General features: G+C 42.9%; 2 protein-coding genes and 1 long non-coding RNA gene across 12 annotated transcripts in view; all 3 read left to right on the top strand.

Annotated features, from left to right (window-relative positions):
• Positions 1-4,191, top strand: part of LOC116989471 (transcription factor 12-like) — a 133,516-nt gene extending 129,325 nt beyond the window's left edge. For 7 of the 9 annotated variants that reach the window (XM_033046883.1, XM_033046879.1, XM_033046884.1 and 4 more), the window contains exon 20: positions 2,260-4,191. In XM_033046883.1, coding sequence (XP_032902774.1) covers positions 2,260-2,282 — 23 coding nt within the window. In that variant the 3' untranslated portion in view covers positions 2,283-4,191. The remainder of the gene's footprint in view (positions 1-2,259) is intronic. The other 2 variants (XM_033046882.1, XM_033046880.1) reach the window with 1 other exon arrangement.
• Positions 4,192-8,572: 4,381 nt separating this feature from the next.
• LOC116989470 (cytochrome b-c1 complex subunit 10) lies at positions 8,573-14,610 on the top strand. 2 transcript variants are annotated; one of them, XM_033046872.1, is made up of 3 exons: positions 8,574-8,724; positions 12,841-12,977; positions 14,347-14,610. In XM_033046872.1, the coding sequence occupies exons 1-2, from the start codon at positions 8,675-8,677 to the stop codon at positions 12,956-12,958; spliced, it is 168 nt and encodes a 55-aa protein (XP_032902763.1). In that variant the 5' UTR covers positions 8,574-8,674; the 3' UTR covers positions 12,959-12,977; positions 14,347-14,610. The 2 variants fall into 2 exon arrangements, with proteins under 2 accessions (XP_032902764.1, XP_032902763.1); XM_033046873.1 differs by lacking the exon at positions 14,347-14,610 and having other exon boundaries at positions 8,573-8,724; positions 12,841-12,982.
• A 9,044-nt stretch (positions 14,611-23,654) lies between these two features.
• On the top strand, positions 23,655-26,603 carry LOC116989675. The gene is made up of 3 exons (XR_004416286.1): positions 23,655-23,685; positions 25,977-25,986; positions 26,593-26,603. It is a non-coding gene; the product is annotated as an uncharacterized LOC116989675 (long non-coding RNA).
• The last annotated feature ends 1,146 nt before the right edge of the window (positions 26,604-27,749 follow it).

Raw genomic sequence — 27,749 nt, 5'->3', positions numbered from 1 at the left:
AGGCTGTAACGTAACAAAATGTGGAAAAAGTGAAGGGGTCTGAATACTTTCTGAATGCACTGTATGTCCTCTGGTTCTTGATTCCCTTACTCTGGTTAAATGTTTTGTGATAAATAACTCTTGGACTATCTCCCCTAGATTCATTAAACAGATGCGCTGCCAAAATAAGTTAATTGTATCTGCTGCATAATGAATGAATGAATGAATACGTTTATTGGCCAAGTATGTACACATACGAGGAATTTGCCTTGGTGCAAAGAGGCAACCATTTGCCTTGTATAGAGTCCGTATCTGTTCCCGAGGGACCAGTCCCACTTCCCTTTATCTGAGGTTAGGACCAAGCCTGAACCCATGGTGCAGGGAGACAGCAGCACTAATTGCTGCGCCAACGAACCGCTCAGGTTTGCTCCACTGCATGTGAAATTATACAGTACTCCATTCACCCTGCAGGGAGTGGATGAGAAATTTGGATAACATAGAACGTGCGATAGATGGTCGGCATTGACTCAGTGGGCCGAAGGGCCTGTTTCCATGCTGTATCTCTAAACCAAAACTAAAATTTTGCTCTTGGCTATGAATTAATTGCTAAGAATTCTAAACAAGGGTCCTGACCAAAGCACTACCTATCCACGTTCTGCAGGGGTGCTGCCTGACCCGCTGAGTTACACATGCACTTTGCGTCTTATAGTAGCATGATAACAGCCCTCTCCTCCCCCCTCCTGACCACCCCCCCCCCCCCCCCCCCCCCCCGTCACAAAACCACGTTTGACAGTAATTTGGAAGCTATCCCCATTGTCTATTTTTCCTGACTATGTAAATCCTGGAGAATAAATAAACAATGTGGAAGATAGTTGCAAACATCTTGAGCATGATAGAGTGATACAGTGTGGAAACCGGCCCTTCGACCCAACACGTTCCAGCTACAATAGTCCCACCTGCCTGCATTTGGTACATATCCCTCCAAACCTGTCCTATCCATGTACCTGTCTAACTGTTTCTTATATGTTGGGATAGTCCCTGCCTCAACTAACTCCTCTGGCAGCTTGTTCCACACACCTACCATCCTTTGTGTGAAAAAGTTACCCCTCGGATTCCTATTAAATCTTTTCCCCTTCATCTTAAACCTATGTCCTCTGGTTCTCAATTCACCTACTGTGAGCAAGAGACTGTGCATCTGCCCGTTCTATTTCACTCATGATCTTATGCACCTCTATAAGATCACCCCTCAACCTCCTGCACTCCAAGGAATAGAGTCCCAGCCTACTCAACCTTTGCCTATAGCTCAGACCCTCTAGTCCTGGCAACATTCTCGTAAATCTTCTCTGCACCCTTTCCAGCTTGACAACATCTTTCCTATAATGGCGCCAAAAACTGAACACAATACTCTAATGCGGTCTCACCAACGTCTTCTACAACTGCAATATGACCTCCCAACTTCTATACTAGATACTGTGGCTGATGAAGGCCAATATGCCAAAAGCCTTTTTGACGACCCGATCTACCTGCGATTCCACCTTCAAGGAACCATGCACCTCCTAGATCCCTCTGCTCTACAACACTTTCCAGAGGCCTGCCATTCACTGTGTAGGTCTTGCCCATGTTAGACTTCCCAAAATGTAACACCTCCCGTTACTCTGTTAAATTCCATCAATCATTCCTCCGCCCACCTGGCCAATCGATCAAGATCCTGCTGCAATTTTTAACAACCATCTTCACTATCTGCAAAACCACCCACTTTGGTATCATCCGTAAACTTGCTAATCTTGCTGTGTATGTTCTCATCCAAATCATTGATATAGATGACAAACAGTACAGGCCCAGCACTGAACCCTGAGGCACACCACTAGTCACAGGCTTCAGTCTGAGAAGCAACCTTCCACTATCACCCTCTGCTTCCTTCCATTAAGTCGATTTTCTATCCATTCAGCTCTCTCTCCTTGGATCCCATGCGATCTAACCTTCCAGCGCAGCCTACCAAGCAGTACCTCGTTGAATACTTTACTGAAGTCCATATATACATTTACAGCTCTGCCCTCATCAACCTTTTTGGTCATGTCTTCAAAAATCTCAATCAGATTTATGAGACACGATCTCATGTACAAACCCATTCTGACTATCCCGTACAACACCATACTGACTATTTAATGCAGATTTATTCAAAAATAAATAAAAATGTTGAGTAACTCCATCACTTTGTCTTCTCTAAAGAATGCTCCAGACTGGATAGTTCATCTGAGTGTTACCATTTTGTTTCTCCAGCTCCCTCTGCCTGGTTTAACTGAAGGTGGTGAGCAAGAACGACGTGACATCTGTCATCTTTCTCCTCGAGGAAGAAGCCTTGTTCTGCCAAAATTGAAAAAAAATGATAAACTGACAAATCCTTTTGTGGATCAGAGTTGCAAATGTGAACGTGTGCATTTGCCTTATCTATCTAAAAAGGGAGGACAGTCGATGCATATCATTTGAAGTACTGGATCTCTGTGCTGCAAAAGGTTTTTTTTTCTACAGCCCAAAGGGGAAAAAAAACCTTCCCCACAGTGGAAGAAAGGAATTAGTGCCTGAGCTTATGTTAAATCCCAGTATGTTTTAATGAAACTTACAAGGATGTGAGGTTGTTTTGGAACAAAATTTCAAGTCCTTTTTTGCTTGTTTTGTAAGCAATTGGTCTTATTGTTTAAACAGAAAACTTTTGATGTTGTTGGTTTTCAGCATTCCCAGAAAGTAATATTTGTCTTACTCGATTGACGTGCACCCACTCCATGTCTCCCTAGTAGTTGGCTGGGGGAGGGGCTTGTTAAGCCAACAAGACAAACTATTCTACAGATCTTCTCTTGCCCTGCCTTTACGATCAGGTAAATCTCTGAAGGGCCAACATAATGAGTGCATTACAAAAGCTAGTTCATTCATTTGTAGGGAGTTATTTTATGTAAAATGAGCAAAACTATATTTTTGCATTATTAGACTTTACATTGTAGTTTTTTAAGGTAGCTGGGCATAGTATGTACTCAGAACTTGAAAGGTCTTTAAAGTCTTTCAAATTGCAGCAAATAATGCTGCAGATTCTAGGTATTGTATGACCATAGGTTTGTCATGGACTTACTCAAGAGTGGGAAAAGTTTCCACCTTTTTGTAGATTCCTGCACAATGTAATGTTCAAAATGTTTCAAAACTCACGTGAAATGGTTGTGGAATCTAATAAGGATGCGAGCAACTTGTGTAACAGTGGCTTGCATTATGTCAAGCTGAATTCATTTCTGCAGCAGCCTGTGTGACCTGTGGAAACGAACCCATTGCAAATAAAACACGGAATCAGTCTTCCACTGAGAACGTATATTCGCAGACTTTCACCAGCCAAGCAGAAGGCACACAGTACTTTTGACATTTTTTTTATTTAAAAAAAAAATAAAGATGTGAACAAGTGGAAAAATGGGCAACGGCAAACTGGGACTGAATGAACAAATTTTTTTGACATTTTAGGGTAAAAATGCCTGACATTTCTAGAACTGCATTGAATATAATGCAGTGACATTTCTCAGCTCATTTTGAGTATTGCAGATGTATGTAATAGTTTAAAAAATAATTACATGTGGCCTTTTCATTCTTGTACTTGTGATGCAATGTGAACGGAATGAAAAATGACCTGTGCCTAACATTTCATTAAAAGCCTCTTTTTTGTCTAGTGCTTTTTTTGCTAAGAAAAGACTTGCAGTATACCCTTACGAAGTGAAATTTAAGGAAAAAAGTTGGCTTATTTTCACAACAGCGATCCTTTTATACCATAAATCTTGAAAATGTCTTGGATTCCGAAAGTTACTTTTTGTAGATTTTTACTCTATGTCCAATTCCAGAAGTTTATTTTACTACATGTAGGTAAAGCTTCTTCTTCTAGCATCCACACAGTACTTAAATGTTGCACAATTAGATTTCTGATTGTGTTGCTGAGTGCCTCGAGTTCCTTGTGTTTTTTTTTGTATTTATACAAGCATCAAAACAGCTGGCTGGAGTATTCAGAAAAGTAGTTGAAACCATTTCCTTTTGTCTTAGTAGTTAATGAGAACTGTCATGTATATAACAGTAATGTAGCAATACATGTGCCATTTTTATAACAGGAATGCCCCTCCTTTTTAATGTCCGTTTAATCTTGTATACCCAATGTCATTGTAATAAAAGGTTTACCTTAAATTTAAAGAAGTGTTTCCTTAACTTTTTCTCTCTGTAAATTAGCAAATATATTTTTATTGAAAAGGTCAATTCAAATGTGTAGTCTTTCACCTTTTATTTTCGGAAATAACAAAATGTTCCCAATTCACTAAAACGACATTCACCTGAATGAAAAACAATGGTGTCGCAATGCCTAATGTCAACCAGGAATATACTTGTACTAACAGATTTGCGGCTTTTGTTGGTTTGGATTGGGGCATTTATGACCTGTTATTTTTAATGAAAATGTTAGTCTATAATTTTTATAAATTGCTTGATATTTAAATTTTTAGGAGTCCTCTTGGAGTCGTACAGGATGAAAACAGGCCATTCGGCCCAACTGGCCCATGCCAACCAAGAAGCTAGTCCAACCTGCCTGCATTTGGCCCATATCACTCTAAACCCGTTTTATCCATGTACCTGTCAAAATGTCTTTTAAATGTTGTTATAGTGCCTGCCTCAACTACCTCTTCTGGCAGCTCATTCCATAGACCCACCGCCATATGTGTGGAAAATGTTGCCCCGCAGATTCTGGGTAGATAGACTGATTCTTTTACCCAATCTATTCCCCTCATGATCGTATACACCTCTAAGATCGCCCCTCGAGCTCTTGTGCTCTTGAGTAATAAAGTACTAACCTGCCTAATCTTTCCCTCCAGCTCTGTCCCTCAAATCCTGGCAACATACTCGTAAATATTCTCTGCTCTCTTTCCAGCTTAACGACGTCTTTCCTGTAACAGGCTAACCAAAACTGAACACATTGAACTCCAAATATGACTTCACCAACGTCTTGTGTAACTAACATAACATCCCAATATTCTGGAGTAACTCAGTTGGTCAGGTCACATCCTTGGCGAACATGGATAGTGGCGTTTCGGGTTGGGACCGTCTAAAGAAGTATGCTGCATGACATGACCTGTTGAGTTACTCCAACATTTTGAGTCTTTCCATGGTAAACCGGCATTTGCAGTTTCTTATTAAGGTAAGAGGATGTGATAACATTCTTAATGTGACATTAGAAACTATTCTAATTTAGCAACTTCAATGGATGGGAAATAGATGAACAAGAAGCATTCATAGATTTCCACCAAAAACATCACTATCAATCCCTTTCAGGTTTTCCAATGAGATTTCTTTTAGATTGGTGTTTCTGAAAAGATGTTGGTTTCATAAAGCTCCATCATTGACTTGAAATTAACTTGCTTCAAAGAGGAGGAAGCTGTTGAGAACTATAACAGCTTTATTACGTAGAGCATGTTCTTCAGAGATGCTGAGTTACTCCAGCACATTGTCTTTTTTTTGTAGACTAGCTTCTGAGTTCCTTGTGTCTACAATTTACTGCTCCACTCCAAATTATCTTCAAGGTATGCTACCTTTGAGGAAGTTTGCTCTCTCTGGGAGTTCTGTGAGCCTCTCACTGCTCCCCTTCTGTGATTTCTGCTGCTCTCCAGCTCCAAAAATATTTTTCTAAAATCCACCTATCACTTGCCAGGCTTTGTCCCACCCCCTCCTCTCTCCCAGCCTTTCCCTCCCCTACTACAATTGGTATGAAGAAGGGTCCCGACCCAAAACGTCGCCTATCCATGTTCTACATGGATGCTGCCCGACTTGTAAAGTTGCCCCCCCCCCCCACACACACAATGTATTTTTGGTAAACCAGCATCTGCAGCTCCTTTTTTTTCCTACAATTTTATTTCATAGAAAATAGGTGCAGGAGTAGGCCATTCGGCCCTTCGAGCCTGCACCGCCATTCAATATGATCATGGCTGATCATCCAACTCGGTATCCTGTACCTGCCTTCTCTCCATACCCCCTGATCCCTTTAGCCACAAGGGCCACATCTAACTCCCTCTTAAATATAGACAATGAACTGACCTCAACTACCTTTTGTGGCAGAGAATTCCTGACTGAAAAATGTTTTTCTCATCTCGGTCCTAAAAGATTTCCCCTTATCCTTAAACTGTGACCCCTTGTTCAAGTGCGTTTTGGCACTTTGCTTTTTCCAATTTCTGGAAAGCATTTTGGAATGATTGTGTTTAATGGCCCAGGTAGAACCAAATGCTAAAAATAGTTTTAAATTCTGGTTCATATTCCTTTTCTGATGCTTTGTAATATCATCTTCACCTCATAATCCCTTGCATTATTTATGTTACATTAATTTGTTTGCCTCAGGAAAAAGTTAACTACTTGACTAATTTCCTATTTGCAGGTACCAAGGCTTGTGTCAAAATAGAACAAAAAGGTTGAATTGAGCTTCTGTAGATGTTTGAGTTGAAGGAAAGATGCAGCATAACAATATTCACAAGGATGACCAATGTATTTTTAATCTCACACAGTGGCACAGCTGGTAGACATGGTTCCTCACAGTCAGAGACCCAGGTTCGATCACAGTTAAGTTTCTTGATTAATAAGGGGGGGTCAAAGGTTACGGGGAGAAAGCAAGAGAATGGGGTTGAGGGGAAATTAGATCATTCATGATATAAGGGCGGAGTACAGTTGATGGACCGAATTGCCTAATTTTGTGCCTGTGTCTTATGGATCCTGACCTCGGGTGCTGTAAATGTGGAGTTTGCAAGTTCTCCCTGTCATCGCGTTGGTTGCCTCTGGGCCCTCTGGTTTCCTCCCACATCCCAAAGATGGGTGGGTTTGTAGGTTAATTGCCCCTGGTGTGTAGGGAGTGGATGGAAAAAGTAGGATATGATAGAACTGATGTGAACAGGTGAGTGATGCTTAGACTGGACTCGGTGGGCTGACCGGCCTGTTTCCATGCTGTATCTCTAAACTGATCTCATACAGAAATGCATGGTAGAATCTGGGTAGAAGGAAATGTTACTAAGAAGAGGAAGATAAATTGGGCCAGTAATGTAGATGGGCTAGTGGCTGTGCAGACTCGACTGCTGAATGTTCTGCTTCTGTCCTCATTGAATAATGCTGGTTCTCCATCATCCACTTTGCAAGGCGCATCCTGAAATTTCAGGATCCAGATTTCATAAATCTGATCCTGTCCGTCTTTTCACTCCGCCAATTCTGCTTTCCAAACACTGCGATTGCTTTTTTTTTTTAATGGCTCGCATTTACCGGATTATTGACTCCAAGCTAATAATAATTCGAATCACCTGTTGGAAACCCGCACAGTCATGGAGATAACGTGCAAACTCCACCCAGGCAGCAACCAAGGTCAGGATTGAACGCGGGTCTCTAGCGCCGTGAGGCAGCAGCTGTACCACCCTTGTGCTGTGGTTATTAATGTATTGATTTTTTGTTTATATGTCGTCTGAGTATTGTGTTCACTGGACTGCTATGGTTCTGCAAATAAGAAATGTATTGCTCGTTTGTCAATTAAATACTGTTGTTTCGCCAGCAGTTTGATCATTGCCCCCCTGCTGCCAGTCCTGTCCCCTTGCATCGAGTGAGGATACGACCATATACAATAGGTGCAAGAGTATTCAATGTGATCATGGCTGATCGTCCACAATCAGTACCCCGTTCCTGCCTTCTCCCCATATCCCTTGATTCCGCTATCTCTAAGAGCTTTATCTAACTCTTTTGAATGCATCCAGTGAATCGGCAACCACTGCCTTCTGAGGAAGAGAATTCCACAAATTCAGAACTCTGTGTGAAAAAGTGTTTCCTCATCTCAGTTCTAAGTAGCCTACCCCTCATTTTTAAACTGTGGCCCCTGGTTCTGGACTCCCCCAACATCAGGAACATATTTCCTGCCTCTAGCTCTCTCCAATTTACCCAGTGTGCGTGGTGCCTGTTTCACTCGCGAAATGTTCTTTGTTTGGATATTCTCAATGACTTGTTTCTGATTCAAACCTTTTTAACAATCCATTACTTTTAACTGAAGATAGACACAGAATAATGCTGGAGTAACTCATCTCTCGACCCTTCTTCAGACTCTTTAAACCAAAGATTAGTATCTTTGCTTTAAACTTCTGAGCAAAGTTTGCAGCAAAGATCTTAGAGCAGAGGTACACAAAATTGCTGGGGAAACTCAGCGGGTGCAGCAGCATCTACGAAACCCTTCTTCAGACTGAAGAAGGGTTTCGGCCCGAAACGTCGCCTATTTCCTTCGCTCCATAGATGCTGCTGTACCCGCTGAGTTTCCCCAGCAATTTTGTGTACCTTCGATATTCCAGCATCTGCAGTTCCCTTTTGAACATCTTAGAGCAGAGCTCTGGTTTGCAGTGGCGGCAGTTCCGGCGCCCACCACAGGGGTGGCAGCACCGGCCGCCATCTGTCAAGTGCCAGGCGACTTATGCCTTTCGATTTAAAATATTTAATTACAAATGTGTGTGTAATGCGAGTCGGTGCTGGTGCGTCTGTGAGCGGCGGGGAGGGGAGGGTGCGGTGGTTTTGTTGAGGCGCCGCGGCGGGCAGGCTGGGGCAAGGGCGGGGTCCTGCCGCCATCTTGTGGGTCGGTTGGTCAGGCGGCGGCGGCGGCGGCGGGGACGGAGCAGGAGGCGACGCCATGTTGGAGCGGGTACTGGGGCCGAGATACGCGCAGCTGCTGAGGAACTGGTGAGCAGGGAGGAGCGGGACCGTGGTTGTGGGCCCGGGACACTGCAGCTGCCCGCCTGCCTACCCACCCTTGGGCGACGGCTGCCGGGCGCCAAGGTCAGCGGTGTCCCCGGCAGATGAGGGGTCGGGATCTGTCACCCCTGCAGTAAAGAGCCCGCTCTACCCGCAGTGAAAGGCCACGGGTCGGCGGTCTGTCTACCCCGTCGTCAAGGACCAGGAGTCGGGGGCCGTCTCCCTGCAGTGAGGGAGGGAGGGAAGGGGTCTGACTCCCTCCAGAGTGTGTTATTGTCATGTGTCCCAGATAGAATAATGAAGTTCTCAGCATAGGTCACCTGTCTTCCCGCAGTCAGGGACTGGGGGTTGTGTTCACGGGTCTTTCTGCAATGTTCACCCGGAATGGGGGGGGTTGTGTTGTGTTCACCAGTCTCCATGCAATGAGCGGTAACGGGGTCGGACCTGGCAGCATCTCTGGAGGACATGGAAAAGCGACGTTTCGGGTCGGGACCCTTCTTCACACACACGTCTTCATTAGTGGGACATAGAAGACAAGGACTGGGAAGTATGTTTAAGAAGGAACTGCAGATGCTGGAAAATCGAAGGTACACAAAAATGCTGGAGAAACTCAGCGGGTGCAGCAGCATCTATGGAGCGAAGGAAATAGGCAACGTTTCGGGCCGAAACCCTTCTTCAGACAGACAGGGAAGTGTGGTTAGACTTTATAAAGCAGTGGTTAGGCCACAGTCTGAGTACTACGCGCAGTGCTGATCACCATGCTATAGGGAGGTCGTGGCTGCATTTGGAGGGCACCGAGGAGGTTCTCTAGGACGTTGCCTGGATGGAGGACTGTAGTTGTGGAGAGAGCTTGGATAGGCTGGGCTTCTTTTCCCTTGATCAAATGAGTCTCCTAGCAGTGTGAGGCCCTGGGGTCAGACCAGATTTCCTCTTGTCAGTGAGGGGCCAGAGGTTGGTCTGTCTCCCGGCAATGTGAGGCTGGAGGTTGGATTGGGTTGAGCGATCTCTGGGCCGTGTGGGGCCTCTGGCTCTTCCGTCTAACAAAGCTACAGTGAATGTGCTGAAGTGCTGTGTGCAGCTGGTTCTGCTGTAAAGCACTTTTCTGCAACACACAATGGATGTATCAAGTCAGGTGTGTATTTAAAGCAGCAATTGATTAGTATCGATGTCAAGGTTACAGAGAGAAGGCAGGAGACTTGGGTTGAGAGAAGGAAAATAGAACAGTCATGATTGAATGGCAGAATAGACTTGATGGGCTGAACAGCCTAATGTTGTTCTTATGTGTGCCTGGGAGTGGAAGACTTGCCCAGCCTGACCTGGCTTAGGCTTATTATTGTCACATGTACTGAGGCTACAGTGAAAAGCTTAGTTTTGTGTGCTATCCATTCAAATTAGATATACCATAGAGCAAAGGGGAAGTTGCAGAATATAGTACTCAGCATTAGGCCATAAGTGATAAGAGTAGAATTAGGCCATTCGGCCCATCAAATCTACTCCACCATTAATAAATCATGGCTGATCTATCTCTCCCTCCAAACCCCGTTCTCCTGCCTTCTTCCCCAAACCTCTGACATCTGTATTAATCAAGAATCTATCTCTACCTTAAAAACAAAAGACTGACTTGGCATCCATAGCCATCTGTGGCAAAGAATTCCACAGATTCACCACCCTTTGACTAAAGAAATTTCTCCTCGTCTCCTTTCTAAAAGAACGTCCTTTAATTCTGAGGCTATGGCCTCCAGTCTTAGACTCTCCTACTAGTGGAAACATCCTCTCCACATCCACATTAATACTCGTAACCATAATAGTGCAAAGTCAGAGTCCGCATGCGTTAATAGTTGATGTTGTGTAGTATTCAGGAGCCTGATGGCTGTTGAGAATAAGCTATTCTTGAACCTGGTGGCCATGATTTTCAGACTCCTGTGCCTGCATCCCGATGGTAAGAGTGAAATTAAAGCATAGCCAAGGTGGTATGGGTCTTTGATGATATTGGCTGCTTTTTTGAGGCAGCCCCTCCAGTAAATCATTTTGATGGTGGGGAGAAGATGACTGACATTTCATTACGCAGGCTGAATTGGTTCTAACTTGAGACATAAGAAACTGCAGGTGCTGGAATCTTGCAAAAAAAATGAAGTACTGGAGGAACTCAGGAATGGATAGACCATGTTTCGAGTCTGGAAGAAAGAAGAGGGTCCTGACCTGAAATGTCATCTGTCCATTTCATCCACAGATGCTGCCTGACCTGCTGAGTACCTCTAGCACTTTCTTTTTTGACCATGACCTTTGCCTTTCCAGTGCTGATATTCCAGCACATTCCTTGGCAGTATTTCTTATGCAACTCTGACAAAACTCTGTCTTAACTTGCACCACATCCCTAGGATCTTCATCGCTAAGTTTGAAGGCCTACATTGCTTTCTAATTAAATAAACGTTCCATTAGAAAATAAACGTAATTTAAAAAATATATATTTCTAATTGCTCAAGCCCTCTCTCTACCTCTGAAATATTTGCATCGTTCTAATTCTGGTCTGTTAGTCACACCTGAAGTGAGTAGTTTAACAATTGACAGCCATGTCTCAAGTTTCGGAGCTATGGATTTTCCCAGCCTACCTCCTTTTCCTACTTTGAGAGGTGCACAGTCAGGTCAGCTGCCTCTGGATTTTCTTGTGTCCCTCAGCGTCAGTATTATCTTAATGGTATTTCCACAAAACCTCTTCTGGCATTTTGTACGTTAAAGGTTAAAGACGCCACATAAATGGGGGGGAAGGGGGGGGGGGGGGTCCCAACCCAGAATATCACCTATCCATGTCTTCTAGATATACTGCCTGATTGAGAGAACTTGGGCATTTTTTCGTAAACAAACATCTGCAGTTCCTTGTGTGAATAAACAGAATAAAGTTGTGGTACTTTACAGGCCAGCAAGTAAAATTCTATTTCCATGTTGAAAATCATCAGATTCATATTTTAAGCAGCAGGTGGCAGCATCAGTTAAAACAGTTCAACAATTTTAATGACAAGCCTGCTGTACCTACCAGATATTTGTTTTAATTGTATGCATCATCTGTTTAGCAATTGCTTCTTTATTAAATCCAAAGGGGAAAAAAATTGAATTGATTTCACAATCCATGCCAGATTAACAACATCACCTACACATGGACAATCATTAAATAATAAGGTTTGTTCACTATCATCAATTATTATCAGTGACTGGAAGTTACAAAGCTACAGGGGGAGCAGAATTGAAGCTGTCTATGTTATGCTGCATCATTCAGTGCTTGACTCTTAAAAGCCTTGCTAATGAAGCTAAAATCAGGAGTGTCGTCAACTTCTCATCACTGACCAACAAGCTTAGTGAACGATTCAGCACGGAAACAGGCCCTTCGGCTCACCGAGCCTTCGCCGACCAGCGATCCCCGCACATTAACACTATTCTACACACACCAGGGACAATTAACCTACAAACCTGTATGTTTTTGAAGTGTGGAAGGCACCCGGAGACAATCCACGCAGGTTACAGGGATAACGTACAAACACCGTACAGGCAGCATCCGTAGTCAGGATCGAATCTGGGTCTCTGACACTGTAAGGCAGCGACTATCACTGTACAACTGTGTTGTGTATTGGCAGTATTTTCTTTAAATGTCGTTCTTGCTGGACTCTATCCACCACTTCCTACATCAGCACTGCACTGGCTTTTGTACGTGTGTTCCCTAAATGCACTGTAAAAATTTACTTGTTATTACAATACTATGTTCATCTATGTATGTTTCACAAAAAACGTTCTAACCATCTCATAGGAGGAGATATTAGGAAATCTGATCATAACCTTGGTCAATGAGGTAGATTTTGAGGAGATTCTTAAAGGAAGAGGCGTAGAGTGATTTGTGGAGGTAATTTAAAAACTTGAAATTTAAATTGCTAATAACATGACAATCACTGGGAGGCAAAACAACTAAGTAATGCACAGAAGGACACACAGAGGTTTAGCAGGGGGTTTCCGACATTTAGAGAGAGAAGGCTATGGAGGAAATTAAACAAGTTATTGGTGATTTAAGGCAAAGACATTGTATCACAATTTCCTTAATTTCTATAATCTTTTTTCTAGGATTCCAACAATGACAACTTGGGGAGCTGTGGGGAGTGTAGCATTTATATATGTTACAGACTGGAAAGTAATAGTTGGTCGTATCCCATACATAAAAGGAAAATTCAAGACTGAATGAAGATCTCACTAGCTTAATGGTATGCCACTCTTTCACTTTTTTCATCAACTTGTAGTTCATGTGAAAAGTCATATTGTATAAATTAAGTGAAAATCTATCTCAACATATTTTTAACTAAAAACGTTGGTCCGTCCAAAGTGAGAAACAATTGTACTGCTATGAATTGCCATGCTGTTTTATAACGAACTTTGGTGGTACAAAATGTCTGGGAAACTGCTGGAATATCGCGAGGAGCCATCTGTGGTTCCTACAATGACAGATGGCACAATGGGCTAAGTGTTCGGCTGGCGACCGGAAGGTGGCCGGTTCGAATCCCACTTGGAGTGCATACTGTCGTTGTGTCCTTGGGCAAGACACTTCACCCACCTTTGCCTGTGTGTGAATGTGTGTGAGTGATTGGTGGTGGTCGGAGGGGCCGTAGGCGCAGATTGGCAGCCACGCTTCCGTCAGTCTGCTCCAGGGCAGCTGTGGCTACAGAAGTAGCTTACCACCACCGAGTGTGACTGAGGAGTGAATGAATAATGCGATGTAAAGCGCCTTGAGTATTAGAAAGGCGCTATATAAATCCCATCCATTATTATTATTATTATTATTACAATTCATATCACCCAACGCACAGCCTATAGGAATTGGTTTCAACACTATTATTTATTGCTCTTACGGTGTGCCAGAATACTCGGTTTTTGTGGATTAATCTTCTTGTTTCATAATTCATTGTTATTGACTGACTTTCATTCAGAAACATTTGCCTTCCCGGATGATTTAATGTACAACTGTGTTAATAACCTGTTACTTCATGATTAATCTAGGTTTAAATGTCTACTTGGTTGGAATATGCAGAACTTGATCTTGGTAAAATGTTTAGTTAAGTTTAGAGATACAGAATGGGAGCGGATCCTGTGGCCCACTGAGACAACGGCAACCATCGTTCACCTGTACGCACTAGTTCTATGTTATCCCACTGTCTCATCCACTACCAAGACACATGGGGCAATTTACAGAGGCCAATTGGCCTACAAACCCGAACGTCTTTGGAATGTGGAAGGTAACCAGAACACCAGGAAGAAATGCACACGGTCACAGGATGAACATGCAAACTTCACACAGACAGCTGCTGAGACCAGAATGAACCTGAGTCTCTGGGGCTGTAAGCAGCAGCTCTGCCTCTGAGCCACCTTATTGTTTGGTGAATAAAGCCCAGGGAACGTGACGAATCGGTAAGACTGCACAATGCATAGTGGTCTCCTTGGTATGAATGTTACCCTATGAAAGGTGTTCCTGTGGTCAAAGTCATGACAAATATTTGCCAACTTAACAGTTTAAGCTATGTTGAGATAGCATGTGTATTTAGTACATTCTTTGGCTTATTTTGTTTTCTTTTTTTTTAGGAATTAAAAGAATAATCTGACCAAGTGATCAATGACAGACACCAAACCAGTCAAGAATTTTGTGAACTGAACATTTCTAGTTTTGAACTTTTAAAGCTGAGCAGGAATCGGTTCTAACATCTTCTGAGGCTGCATGTAATAATATAAAACAGATTGTGGCCACTGGAACACTTACTGCTCTGATTCTTCAGATTTTGGGGATATTTTGGTCTTTGAATGTATCCTCCAGCTTCTAAAATAAAATATGTAAACCTGTAATATAAATATTCTTTATCAATTGTTTCTTCCAAATTGACTCATACACTGAGATATGCATATGGTAACTACATTGGATTAATTGGGGCTGTAACATAGCAATGCTGTTAAATTCCACTACATTCACAATGGTAGATGAATCCCAACTGGAAACATCGCCTATCTATGTCATCCTCAGATGCTGCTTGACTCGCAGAGTTACTCCAACATTTGTGTTCTACACTATTGCTCCTTTGGCACTGAAAATAAGTTTATGTTCATGGAGGTTCTCCAAAGATGATCCCTTTTAAGAGAAAAAAAATCTTTACCGTATCTTTAATTTTAGGTCAATTTCATCTTTCTTTATTTTATCGTCTCTATATCTTCCACAGTTTATGATACTTTGCAGGGATGAGCAGAGCACAAGTTATTTGTTATACAAGCTATATAACCAACACGGATTGCACAATTATGCACACTTTGCGGGAAGGTAAAAGTGGAAGCCCCTAGCATGGATCTAAGATGCTGAGATAGTTTTCTGCGATCTTGTAACAAATGCAAATATGCACAATGCTGATGATAAGTCATTGGATGCTTGGAATAATCTGCATTCCTTCAAACTGACCTTGTGTCCACGGGAGAAATGTAACAGTTGTATTTGATAAACATTAGTGCAATGAATGGTGAGGCCCTGGGGAGTACTGAAGAATAGAGAGAGAGTACATAGAAAATAGGTACATGACTAGGCCATTCGGCCCTTCGAGCCTGTACCGCCATTCAATATGATCATGGCTGATCATGACATGAAGGTAGGTGGCAGCACAAGTAGACATATTGTTAAAGAAGACATGAGATGCAAGGTACTGCAGATGCTGGAATCTTGAGGGAAACTATTCCTTTTCTCCAGAGATGCTGTCTGACCCGCTGAGTTTCTCCAGCTTTGTGTGTATCTCTGGAGGAAATGGATAGGTGACATTTCATGTTGGGATCCCTTCAGACATATAAAGTACATGCCTCCATCATAAAATATAAGTGCAGGGAGGTTATGGTACTATATATATTATTCGTTAGGCCACAGTCAAAGTACTGTGTGCAGTTCTGGTGACCACACTACATGAAGGAGGTGGATTACATTGGAGAAGATAACAGGAGGTTCACCAGAATGTTGCCTGGGTAGAAGACTAGTTAAGGAGAGACATTGAATGGACCTTTGAGTCAAGGAGAGTGACCTGATAGAATATGATTGTGAGAGACATCGATAAGATAGATAATGGTCTCTTTACATGGAACAAGACGATAAAGGTTTAAGGTGTGAGGCTGCTGATTCAAAGGAGACCTGAGAGGTAATATTTTAACACACCGATTAAACCCTGCAATGCACTGCCAAAGGGGATGATGGAATCGTGCAATTACCAAGTTTAAGAGCATTGAGACAGACAGCAGTTCGCTTACCAAACAAAGATGGGGGTTGAGGACGCCATCATCCACCTGCTCCATCGTTCCAATGCTCACCTGGATAGGCTGGGAAGCACTGAGAGTCATGTTTTTTTACTTCTCCAGTGCTTTTAACACTATCCGGTCTGCACTGCTAGGGAGCAAACTGACGAAGATGCGGGTGGATGCTCCATTGATGTCCTGAATCACCAACTACCTGACTGGATGACCACAGTATGTCAGCCTACAGAACTATATCTTGGGCATGGTAGTGAGCAACACAGGGGAAGGTTCTCTCCCCCTGTTCACCATCTACATTTCAGACTTCAGATATAACGCAGATTCCTGCCACCTGCAGAAGTTTTTAGATGACAGCAATTGTGGGCTGCATCAGTGAGGGGAGGGAAGCTGAATACAGATGTGTAGTCTACGACTTTGTTGAGTGGTGTGGGCTGAATCACCTGCAGCCCAACACCGACAAAACTAAGGAGCTAGTGGTGGACCTTAGGAGGAGAGGAACACCCCTGTCTCCATCAATGGTGTGGATGTGCAGTTTACCAAGGAGAACGATGAGGCCCTGTACAAGAAGGGACAGAACCGGCTGTACCTTTTGAGAAGGCTCCGCTCCTTCAACATCTGCAGTAAGATGCTGCAGATATTCTACCAATTGGTGGTAGCCAGTGCTATCTTCTTTGCTGTCTTGTGCTGGGGCAGCAGGGCGAAGGCCATGGATGCCAACAGGAGTTGGATTAACGGGAAGTGGTCTTGGAGGAGAGGTTGCTCCTCAAACTGCGAGCATCGTGGACAATACAGCTCAGCCCTTCCATGACACACTGGTCAACCTGAGGAGTAGCTTCAGAAACAGACTGATTCCACCAAGATGCAGTACAGAACGCCACAGAAAATTCTGCTTCCCTGTGGCTATCAAACTCCTTCCCCTTCTGTCGTGGGGTAGACTGACTCCCCTTTCCCCTGCCGACCCCCCCCCCCCCCCCCCCTCTTTGCACATCCACAATCCGATAAATAAAGTTTTACCCTATCGTACTTTAATAGGCAAATATGTCACTTCTGGGGAGAGTGAATAGCCTGGGTTCCTTTTCCATGAAGCACTGTGGCGTCTGATAGAGGTGGACCATATGACGAGGGCTTAGATAGGAAACTTCCCCATTTGTGAGATACTGAAAGTAGAGACGGCAGGTTTATAGTGAGGGTTTAGAGGGGATCTGAGGAAGATTCTTGTTCACCTTTGGAACTGCTGAGAGATTTGTAGAGGTAGATAGTCCCACAAATTTTAATAAGCACCGAGGCAAACACCTAAATTGACAAGACACGGATGGTAACAGGACAAATGCTGGGCAATGAGATAAGTATAGGCAGGTACCTGATGGGCGGCATGGACATGGTGGTCCGTTGGACCTGTGCTGTACTGTACGACCCAATAAATAATCTTGGCAGGATGCGGACACTTATCCAAAGCATGCCCAATGTTAGATACACTACATACTACACCAACTAACAGTTCACAACTGGAGCAAAGAAACAGGCCTCCTGCCCGATGATAGCAATGTGAAGAAGGTATGTGCTGGATGGTGGAGATAGACAATAGACAATAGGTGCAGGAGTAGGCCATTCGGCCCTTCGAGCCAGCACCGCCATTCAATGTGATCATGGCTGATCATCCCCAATCAGTACCCCGTTCCTGCCTCTCCCCATATCCCCTGACTCTTCTATCTTTAAGAGCCCTATCTAGTTCTCTCTTGAAAGTATCCAGAGAACCCGCCTCCACCGTCCTCTGAGGCAGAGAATTCCACAGACTCATAACTCACTGTGTGAAAAAGTATTTGCTCGTCTCCGTTCTAAATGGCTTACCCCTTATTCTTAAACTGTGGACCCTGGTTCTGGACTCCCCCAACATCGGGAACATGTTTCCTGCCTCTAGCGTGTCCAAACCCCTAATAATCTTATATGTTTCAATAAGATTAGATGAGATGACTGCCTGTTTCAATGAGATGGCTGCCTGTTTGAGGCAGTCCCTCATGGAGATGCTTTCGATGCTTGGGAGAGCTGTGCCTGTGGTTGCCCGGACTAAGTCCACCACTCTCTGCAGCCTCTTGCGTTCCTATGCGTTGGCATGCTGTACCAGCTTGTGATACAACCAGTCAGCATCTCACAATCCTGCAAACAACGCATTGTCCTGCATGCATAAAGTTTTGAAGTTCAGTCGTATTAACAACAAAGAAGGGTCTCAACCTGAAACGTCACCATGTTCTCCAGAGATGCTGCCTGACCCGCTGAATTACTCCAGCACTTTGTGTCCTTTTGTGCATTAACTATATGGCAGCCATCTTTGGAGAAAGTTTAAAGACTAGTTGAGAGTGAATTTACAATACATGAATACTTTATTAGCCAAGTGTGTTTCACAACATGCGAGGGATCAACAAAAGCAGCATAAAAATATAATGCATTGCTGTGGGGGGAGGATCTAGAGATGTTGGAAATTTGATACAAAATATGCAAATATCCCTGCACCACTGTATATTTATCAAGTGTTATCAAATCTGTTTTGTTCTCTTAAACAGGGCTTGAAATTGTAAACTTCTTAGCATTAAAGAAGCCTTCATGACAAAGTTCAAATTAATGCAAGCAACACAATATTTTTAGGAAGGAACTGCAGAAACTGGTTTGAACCGAAGATAGACGCAAACAGCTGGAGTAACTCAGCAGGTCAGGCAGCATCTCTGGAGTAAACGAACAGGTGACGTTTTGGGTCAAGATCCATCTAAAGGGTCTCAACCCGAAAAGTCACCTATTCCTTTTCTCCAGGGATGGTGCTTGACACGCGGAGTTACTCCAGCTTTTTTGTGTCTTATCTTCAGCATAGTATGTTTGTCAGAGGGGATTTCACAAATAGTTATATCGGGATTCCCCTGCACTTCCAATGTGTCACAAATTCTAATCCCTGCACTTTGACTTTATCCAGTTTCAAACACAAACAGGTTGCTTATCAATTTGCAATTGAATAGATCAAGAATGAACAGTTAAATCTGCCTGCAGTGGTAAATGGGAAGAATGATTTCATCTAAGAAGGTGTTACATTTGGCAATCGCAATATGAAGAAAGAGTAAGTATAATCCATTTAATAATTGAATTGGAATCCCTAAAAAAATTATTGTAAGGCTATAGTGGACCTGAGATATAAGTAGCTTGGTAGTTTGAAGAGAAAGGTTGAACAAGTTAGGGCTTTATTCTTTGGAGCGCAGAAGGTTAAGGGGGGACTTGATAGAGGTCTTTAAAATGATGAGAGGGATAGACACAGTTGACGTGGATAAGCTTTTCCCACTGAGAGTAGGGAAGATTCAAACAAGGGGACATGACTTGAGAATTAAGGGACAGAAGTTTAGGGGTAACATGAGGGGGGTGGCTGTGAGGAATGAGCTTCCAGTGAAGGTGGTGGAGGCAGGTTCGTTTTTATCATTTAAAAATAAATTGGATAGTTATATGGATGGGAAAGGAATGGAGGGTTATGGTCTGAGCGCAGGTATATGGGACTAGGGGAGAATACGTGTTCGGCACGGACTAGAAGGGTCGAGATGGCCTGTTTCCGTGCTGTAATTGTTATATGGTTATATATGGAAGAAGGGTGTCGATCCGAAACGCCACCTATCCATGTTATCTAGAGATGCTGCCTGATTTACTCCAGCATTTTGTGTCCTTTTTTTTGTGTCTTAACCAAAAAATGTTTGGTTCTTTGATTCTACATGGTAGTTATATTCTAGGTTCAAAAGTATTGTGTATGAAATTATTCATATATTTCTGCCTCAAGGTTTTAAAATAAAACTTTTGAAAACACAAGGAACTGTAGCTGTGGAAACTTGAACAAAATACCAAGTGCAGGAGGAATTCAGCAGATCAGGCAGCCTCTGTGAAGTTAATTCAACAGATGAGGTTTTGGCTCTGGACCTTCTTCAGATTTAGAAAATAAAACTTGTGACAGGGATTAATTGAAAGAATGGGATTTATCTTAACCTCCACAAAACCTCTGATAATTATTAATCTGTGAAATTTAATGACAAATGTAGCTGCCTTACTTAATGTTTCTTAGACGATGATGCCTTAGAGATGGTGTAGAAGAGGTTTAGCAGATGCTGCCTAGATTTGAGGGCATTAGCTATAAAGAGAAGTTGGACTTGGAAGACAAACTTGCATTGTTTACTCTGGAGTGTCAGGTTGACTAGAGAGGAGGAAAGTTTAAAGGAGGTATGCGAGGATTTTTTATTTTTACACAGAGAGTGATGGGTGCTTGGAATGCCATGCCAGGGATGTTGCGAGGCACTATAGAGGCTTTTAGATAGGCACAGAGACATGGATCATGTGCAGGAGGAAGAGGTTTCTTTAACTTGGCAACATGTTCAGCATTGACATTGTGGGCTGAAGGGCCTGTTCAGAACAGTTCTATGTTTGGGAACAACTAGACTTCCCTGAAAAAGAATTCCATTGTTTACGTGAATAATTATTGCGTCATTTTTTAAAACTATTATTATTACTTTTTTGTGAAACAAATCTGATGTGAAGAAAATGACTTGTAAATACATTTGTAGACTTGTTATTAGATACTGTACATTATTTCCTATGAACATTCTCATTTGTGTGGAGTGTATGGTACTCCTTGAATTTAATTACGTCCTCTTTAAGAAAACAGCTTCTTTTAAAATGACTTTAAAAAAAGAAAATGTTTAATACAATTTCTGTGATTCATCTGAAATATCATATCTTGGTAAAATATAGAGGATTGTAAGACTTTCTGACTGAGTTTGTTCACTGAACATGCAAGATCTAAATGAACGATGTCACAATGTGACCATCTTCAAATGTGTTTTCTTCTTGGATTGGCTTTTTTATTTCTATTTTGGGGAATTCAAATTGATTGGAAAAATTGAGCCAAAGAAACCATTTGGTGCTTTTTCACTTTTTTTTCTGGTGTCACCACTCCCCCAACCACAATCTTTTTTTTCTTGGTATTGCAAAGAAGGTTTTGTGTAAAAGGGAAGTAACGATTTGGCCTCCCTTCAGTTTTCTGTATATTTAGCAGAATACAGAATGTGGCGAATGAAAATTGAGAAAGTATCAATTTTAGGGGAAAAAACTAAATCGTGATATAATGTGTTCATTGAAATCTTTTTGCGTGTTTGTGTGTTTTACGTGGTTCATTGGTTGGTAGTAAAATAATTGAGTGTATAAAATCAGTAGAAGCTGCTGAGTATCGATTAGAGGAGCAACTGGTGTCTTTCTGAGGTCTGCCATGAGTTTTCTGATTAAATTATGCAGTATGTAATTGTTTGGAAAATCAAGAAGAATCTCGACTCGAAACGTCACCCTTTGCTTCTCTCCAAAGATGCTGCCTGTCCCGTTGAGTTATTCCAGCATTTTGTGTCTGCCCTCAATTTAAACCAGCATCTGCAGTTCTTTCCTATACTGTTTAGAAAATTTAATGAACTGTTATATGAACTAGGGAATATACCTGTATATTCCTCAAACGATGGTAAATTCAAATCTGTAGAACCCTTCCTATCTCTGCAATATGTAAATGGTTTGGAAGATCTAATGAACAGTTATATGATTAAGAAGGAACTGCAGATGCTGGAAAATCGAAGGTAGACAAAAATGCTGGAGAAACTCAGTGGGTGAGGCAGCATCTATGGAGCGAAGGAAATAGGCACCGTTTTGGGTCGAAACCCTTTCAGGTTGTGTAAATTGCCCTTGGATCACAAGGAGTGGACGCAAAATTGGTATCACAGTCTGAAGAAGGGTCTCGACCCGAAACATTGCCTAAAACCTCACATTTATCCACATTATACTGCGTCTGCCATGCATCTGCCCACTCACCCAACCTGTCCAAGTCACTCTGCATCCTCATAGCATTCTCTTCACAATTCACACTGCCACCCAGCTTTGTGTCATCTGCAAATTTGTTAATGTTACTTTTAATTCCTTCGTCTAAATCATTAATATATATGGTAAATAGCTGTAGTCGCAGCACCGAGCCATGCGGCACCCCACTAGTCACTGCCTGCCATTCTGAATGAGACCCATTAATCCATATTCTTTGTTTCCTGTCTACCAACCAATTTTCTATCCATGTCAATACCCTACCCCCAATCCCATGTGCTCCAATTTTGCCCACTAATCTCCTGTGTGGGACCTTATCAAAGGCTTTCCGAAAGTCCAGGTACACCACATCCATTGGCTCTCCTTGTCCATTTTACTTGTTACATCCTCAAAAAATTCCAGAAGATTAGTCAAACATGATTTCCCCTTCGTTAATCCATGCTGACTTGGACCGATCCTGTTACTGCTATCCAAATGCGCCGCTATTACATCTTTGATAATCAACTCCAGCATCTATCCCACCACCGATGTCAGGCTAACTGGTCTATAATTCCGTTTTCTCTCTACTGCCTTTTTAAAAAAGTGGGATAACATTAGCTACCCTCCAATCCACAGGAACTGATCCAGAATCTATAGAACATTGGAAAATTATCACCAATGCGTTCACGATTTCTAGAGCCACCTCCTTGAGCACCCTGGTCAGTGAGGGTTGTCGGGGACATGGTGAACTTCTAAAGCCTTCTAAGGAAGTAGAGGCATTAGTGTGCTTTCTTGACCAATGCTTTGATGAGGCTGGTGTTGCTGAGACTATTGCAATCTGCGATGAGGAACGGGTACTCGAAGGATTTCAAATCGACGAAGTTGCTGATGATCTATAGTGCTCTGTGTTGGCCTTACAGAATGGTGGCTTGCATTTAATTCAAGAGTTTTACAAATCGCCCCATTTGCAAATGAATTACAAATCAATGCAGAAAGTTAGGGCTGCTACTTAAAAGTACATAATAGGAGTCCTTTCGTGGCAATCAGCTTGAAGAAGGGTCTCGACCTGAAATGTCACCTATCCATGTTCTCCAGAGATGCTGCCTGACCCGCTGAGTTACTCCAGCACTTTGTCTTTTTTTGTAAACCAGTATCTGCAGTTCCTTATGTCTACAGCTTATTTTTCTTCTGTAACCCTGTTAATATGCAGGGCTTTGGGTACTTTGGAAATGGCAGGTATCTGTGAAAAACTGGGCTTCAATGATAGTGACAATATATTGCAAGGTGCTCGAGGCCCATGTGACCTAGTTGGATCAAGTCTAGACCTCTGAAGACCTCTGAAGAAGCCTGGGAAGCTTCTGCCCATGTGACCCACCTGTCGACACCAAATCTAGGTTCCTAAAGTGGTTTCTGTTAATGTTTCAGTACACTGGCGCTTAATGCATGTCTGTGATTGGTTGGGGAAGCTTTATGTTTCTACTTTGTTTCGGTAACTTCCGCTGGTATTTGTGATTGGTCTAAGAGGGGTTACCTCAGCTAATATGTATTTACTTTGTATTCTGTGTACCGAATCGATGCAGTGATTGGTTTGTAGGGATACTTTCGCGCCGTTAGTTTTCCCTTTATATAGGGGTATAAAAGGGTGGGTAATTTGTTAGGGCGTGTCGGTTGTCTTTCCTTCTGTTCTGTTTACGCGAGGCTGCTGAGGGCTCGAGTGAGTGGATCCGAGGCCGACCCTGCGGTGCTGCATACAAATAAAGAAGGGATTGGACTCCAGTGTTTGGACTCAGTGGTTTTACTGAACCAGTCTGAAGGCTTTGTGTCTCAATGCAAGGAGCATTCGTAATAAGGTGGATGAGTTGAATGTGCAGATAGCTATTAATGACTATGATATAGTTGGGATCACGGAGACATGGCTCCAGGGTGACCAAGGCTGGGAGCTGAACATCCAGGGATATTCAATATTCAGGAGGGATAGAGAGAAAGGAAAAGGAGGTGGGGTAGCGTTGCTGATTAGAGAGGAGATTAACGCAATGGAAAGGAAGGACATTAGTTTGGAGGATGTGGAATCGATATGGGTAGAGCTGCGAAACACTAAGGGGCAGAAAACGCTGGTGGGTGTTGTGTACAGGCCACCTAACAGTAGTAGTGAAGTTGGAGATGCTATCAAACAGGAAATTAGAAATGCGTGCGACAAAGGCAAAACCGTTATAATGGGTGACTTCAATCTACATATAGATTGGGTGAATCAAATTGGCAGGGGTGCTGAGGAAGAGGATTTCTTGGAATGTAGGCGGGATAGTTATCTAAATCAACATGTAGAGGAACCAACGAGAGAGCAGGCTATTTTAGACTGGGTATTGAGTAACGAGGAAGGGTTAGTTAGCAGTCTTGTTGTACGTGCCCCCTTGGGCAAGAGTGACCATAATATGGTTGAGTTCTTCATTAGGATGGAGTGACATTGTTAATTCAGAAACAATGGTTCTGAACTTAAAGAAAGGTAACTTTGAGGGTATGAGACGTGAATTGGCCAAGATTGACTGGCAATTAATTCTAAAAGGGTTGACGGTGGATATGCAATGGAAGACATTTAAAGACTGCATGGATGAACTACAAAAATTGTTCATCCCAGTTTGGCAAAAGAATAAATCAGGGAAGGTAGTGCTTCCGTGGATAACAAAGGAAATCAGGGATAGTATCAAAGCGAAGGATGATGCGTACAAATTAGCCAGAAAAAGCAGCATACCGGAGGACTGGGAGAAATTCAGAGACCAGCAGAGGAGGACAAAGGGCTTAATTAGGAAAGGAAAAATAGATTATGAAAGAAAACTGGCAGGGAACATAAAAACTGACTGCAAAAGTTTTTATAGATATGTGAAAAGAAAGAGATTAGTTAAAACAAATGTAGGTCCCTTGCAGTCAGAAACAGGTGAGTTGATCATGGGGAACAAGGATATGGCGGACCAATTGAATAACTATTTTGGTTCCGTCTTCACTAAGGAAGACATAAATAATCTGCCGGAAATAGCAGGGGACCGCGGGTCAAAGGAGTTGGAGGAATTGAGTGAAATCCAGGTTAGCCGGGAAGTGGTGTTGGGTAAATTGAATGGATTAAAGGCCGATAAATCCCCAGGGCCAGATAGGCTGCATCCCAGAGTACTTAAGGAAGTAGCTCCAGAAATAGTGGATGCATTAGTAATAATCTTTCAAAACTCTTTAGATTCTGGAGTAGTTCCTGAGGATTGGCGGGTAGCAAACGTAACCCCACTTTTTAAGAAGGGAGGGAGAGAGAAAACGGGGAATTACAGACCAGTTAGTCTAACATCGGTAGTGGGGAAACTGCTAGAGTCAGTTATTAAAGATGGGATAGCAGCACATTTGGAAAGTGGTGAAATCATTGGACAAAGTCAGCATGGATTTACAAAAGGTAAATCATGTCTGACGAATCTTATAGAATTTTTCGAGGATGTAACTAGTAGCGTGGATAGGGGAGAACCAGTGGATGTGGTGTATCTGGACTTCCAGAAGGCTTTCGACAAGGTCCCACATAAGAGATTAGTATACAAACTTAAAGCACACGGCATTGGGGGTTCAGTATTGATGTGGATAGAGAACTGGCTGGCAAACAGGAAGCAAAGAGTAGGAGTAAACGGGTCCTTTTCACAATGGCAGGCAGTGACTAGTGGGGTACCGCAAGGCTCAGTGCTGGGACCCCAGCTATTTACAATATATATTAATGATCTGGATGAGGGAATTGAAGGCAATATCTCCAAGTTTGCGGATGACACTAAGCTGGGGGGCAGTGTTAGCTGTGAGGAGGATGCTAGGAGACTGCAAGGTGACTTGGATAGGCTGGGTGAGTGGGCAAATGTTTGGCAGATGCAGTATAATGTGGATAAATGTGAGGTTATCCATTTTGGTGGCAAAAACAGGAAAGCAGACTATTATCTAAATGGTGGCCGACTAGGAAAAGGGGAGATGCAGCGAGACCTGGGTGTCATGGTACACCAGTCATTGAAAGTGGGCATGCAGGTGCAGCAGGCAGTGAAGAAAGCGAATGGTATGTTAGCTTTCATAGCAAAAGGATTTGAGTATAGGAGCAGGGAGGTTCTACTGCAGTTGTACAGGGTCTTGGTGAGACCACACCTGGAGTATTGCGTACAGTTTTGGTCTCCAAATCTGAGGAAGGACATTATTGCCATAGAGGGAGTGCAGAGAAGGCTCACCAGACTGATTCCTGGGATGTCAGGACTGTCTTATGAAGAAAGACTGGATAGACTTGGTTTATACTCTCTAGAATTTAGGAGATTGAGAGGGGATCTTATAGAAACTTATAAAATTCTTAAGGGGTTGGACAGGCTAGATGCAGGAAGATTGCTCCCGATGTTGGGGAAGTCCAGGACAAGGGGTCACAGCTTAAGGATAAGGGGGAAATCCTTTAAAACCGAGATGAGAAGAACTTTTTTCACACAGAGAGTGGTGAATCTCTGGAACTCTCTGCCACAGAGGGTAGTCGAGGCCAGTTCATTGGCTATATTTAAGAGGTAGTTAGATGTGGCTCTTGTGGCTAAGGGGATCAGAGGGTATGGAGAGAAGGCAGGTACGGGATACTGAGTTGGATGATCAGCCATGATCATATTGAATGGCGGTGCAGGCTCGAAGGGCCGAATGGCCTACTCCTGCACCTAATTTCTATGTTTCTAGATGAGAAAGAGAATATTAGAACCAGAATCAACAACACTAGGTGGCAGCATTGAGTTGATTTGTTTAAAAAATAATAAATTCCAAATTGGAAGAACAAAACACTGTGAACTATTCATTTAATCAGTCTATTGATCTTGTATTGGTTTTACATATTGGGCCTAATTATTTAAGATTAAAGTGTTGAATAATCCTATTTGCCTTTTATTGTAATATGAAATTAATAATCTCCTATATTACAGTGTTGTGTTTTAAATTTGCCTTTTAGAAACATAGAAAATAGGTGCAGGAGTAGGCCATTCGGCCCTTCGAGCTTGCACCGCCATTCAATATGATCATGGCTGATCATCCAACTCAGTATCCTGTACCTGCCTTCTCTCCATACCCCCTGATCCCTTTAGCCACAAGGGCCACATCAACTACCTTCTGTGACAGAGAGTTCCAGAGATTCACCACTCTGTGTGAAAAAAGTTTTTCTCAAAAAGTTTTGCTTCCTTAAAGTCTGAGGTAAATGAAGCAAATCCTAATGCTACATAAAGGAAAGTTAACCTATTAATTTGTTTTGTCTGACTTGTTATACAAAGATGGGTTAGGCTGCATTTGGGGTATTGCGTGCAACTCTGGAGAAAAGGAATAGGTGACGTTTCGGGTCAAGCCCCTTCTCCAGACTGAGAGTCAGGGGAAAGGGAAACGAGAGATATAGACTGTGATGTAGAAAGATGTAGAACAAATGAATTAAACATATGCAAAAAAGTAACAATGATAAAGGAAACAGACCATTGTTAGTTGTGTCCTAGGTGAGAACGAGTATAGAAGTAAGCATGCAGGTACAGCAGGCAGTGAAGAAAACAAATGGCACGTTAGCCTTCATAACAAGAAGAGTTGAGTATAGGAGCAAAGAGGTCCTTCTGCAGTTGTATAGGGCCCTAGTGAGACCACACCTGGAGTATCGTGTGCAGTTTTGGTCCCCTAATTTGAGGAAAGACATTCTTGCTATTGAGGGAGTGCAGCGTAGGTTTACAAGGTTAACTCCCGGGTTGTCGGGACTGTCATATGCTGAGAGGAGGAGGAGGGGGGGGGGGGGGGGGGAGGGGAGGAGGGGGGGAGAGAGAGGAGGGGGGGGAGAGGAGGAAGGGGGAGAGGAGAGGGGGAGGGGGGGGGAGAGGAGA

The sequence above is a fragment of the Amblyraja radiata genome, chromosome 29, assembly GCF_010909765.2.
Source record: "Amblyraja radiata isolate CabotCenter1 chromosome 29, sAmbRad1.1.pri, whole genome shotgun sequence".
NCBI classification, from domain to species: Eukaryota; Metazoa; Chordata; class Chondrichthyes; order Rajiformes; family Rajidae; genus Amblyraja; species Amblyraja radiata.
The sequence above is the reverse complement of the archived record's forward strand: the minus strand, read 5'-3'. Positions and strand labels throughout refer to the sequence as shown.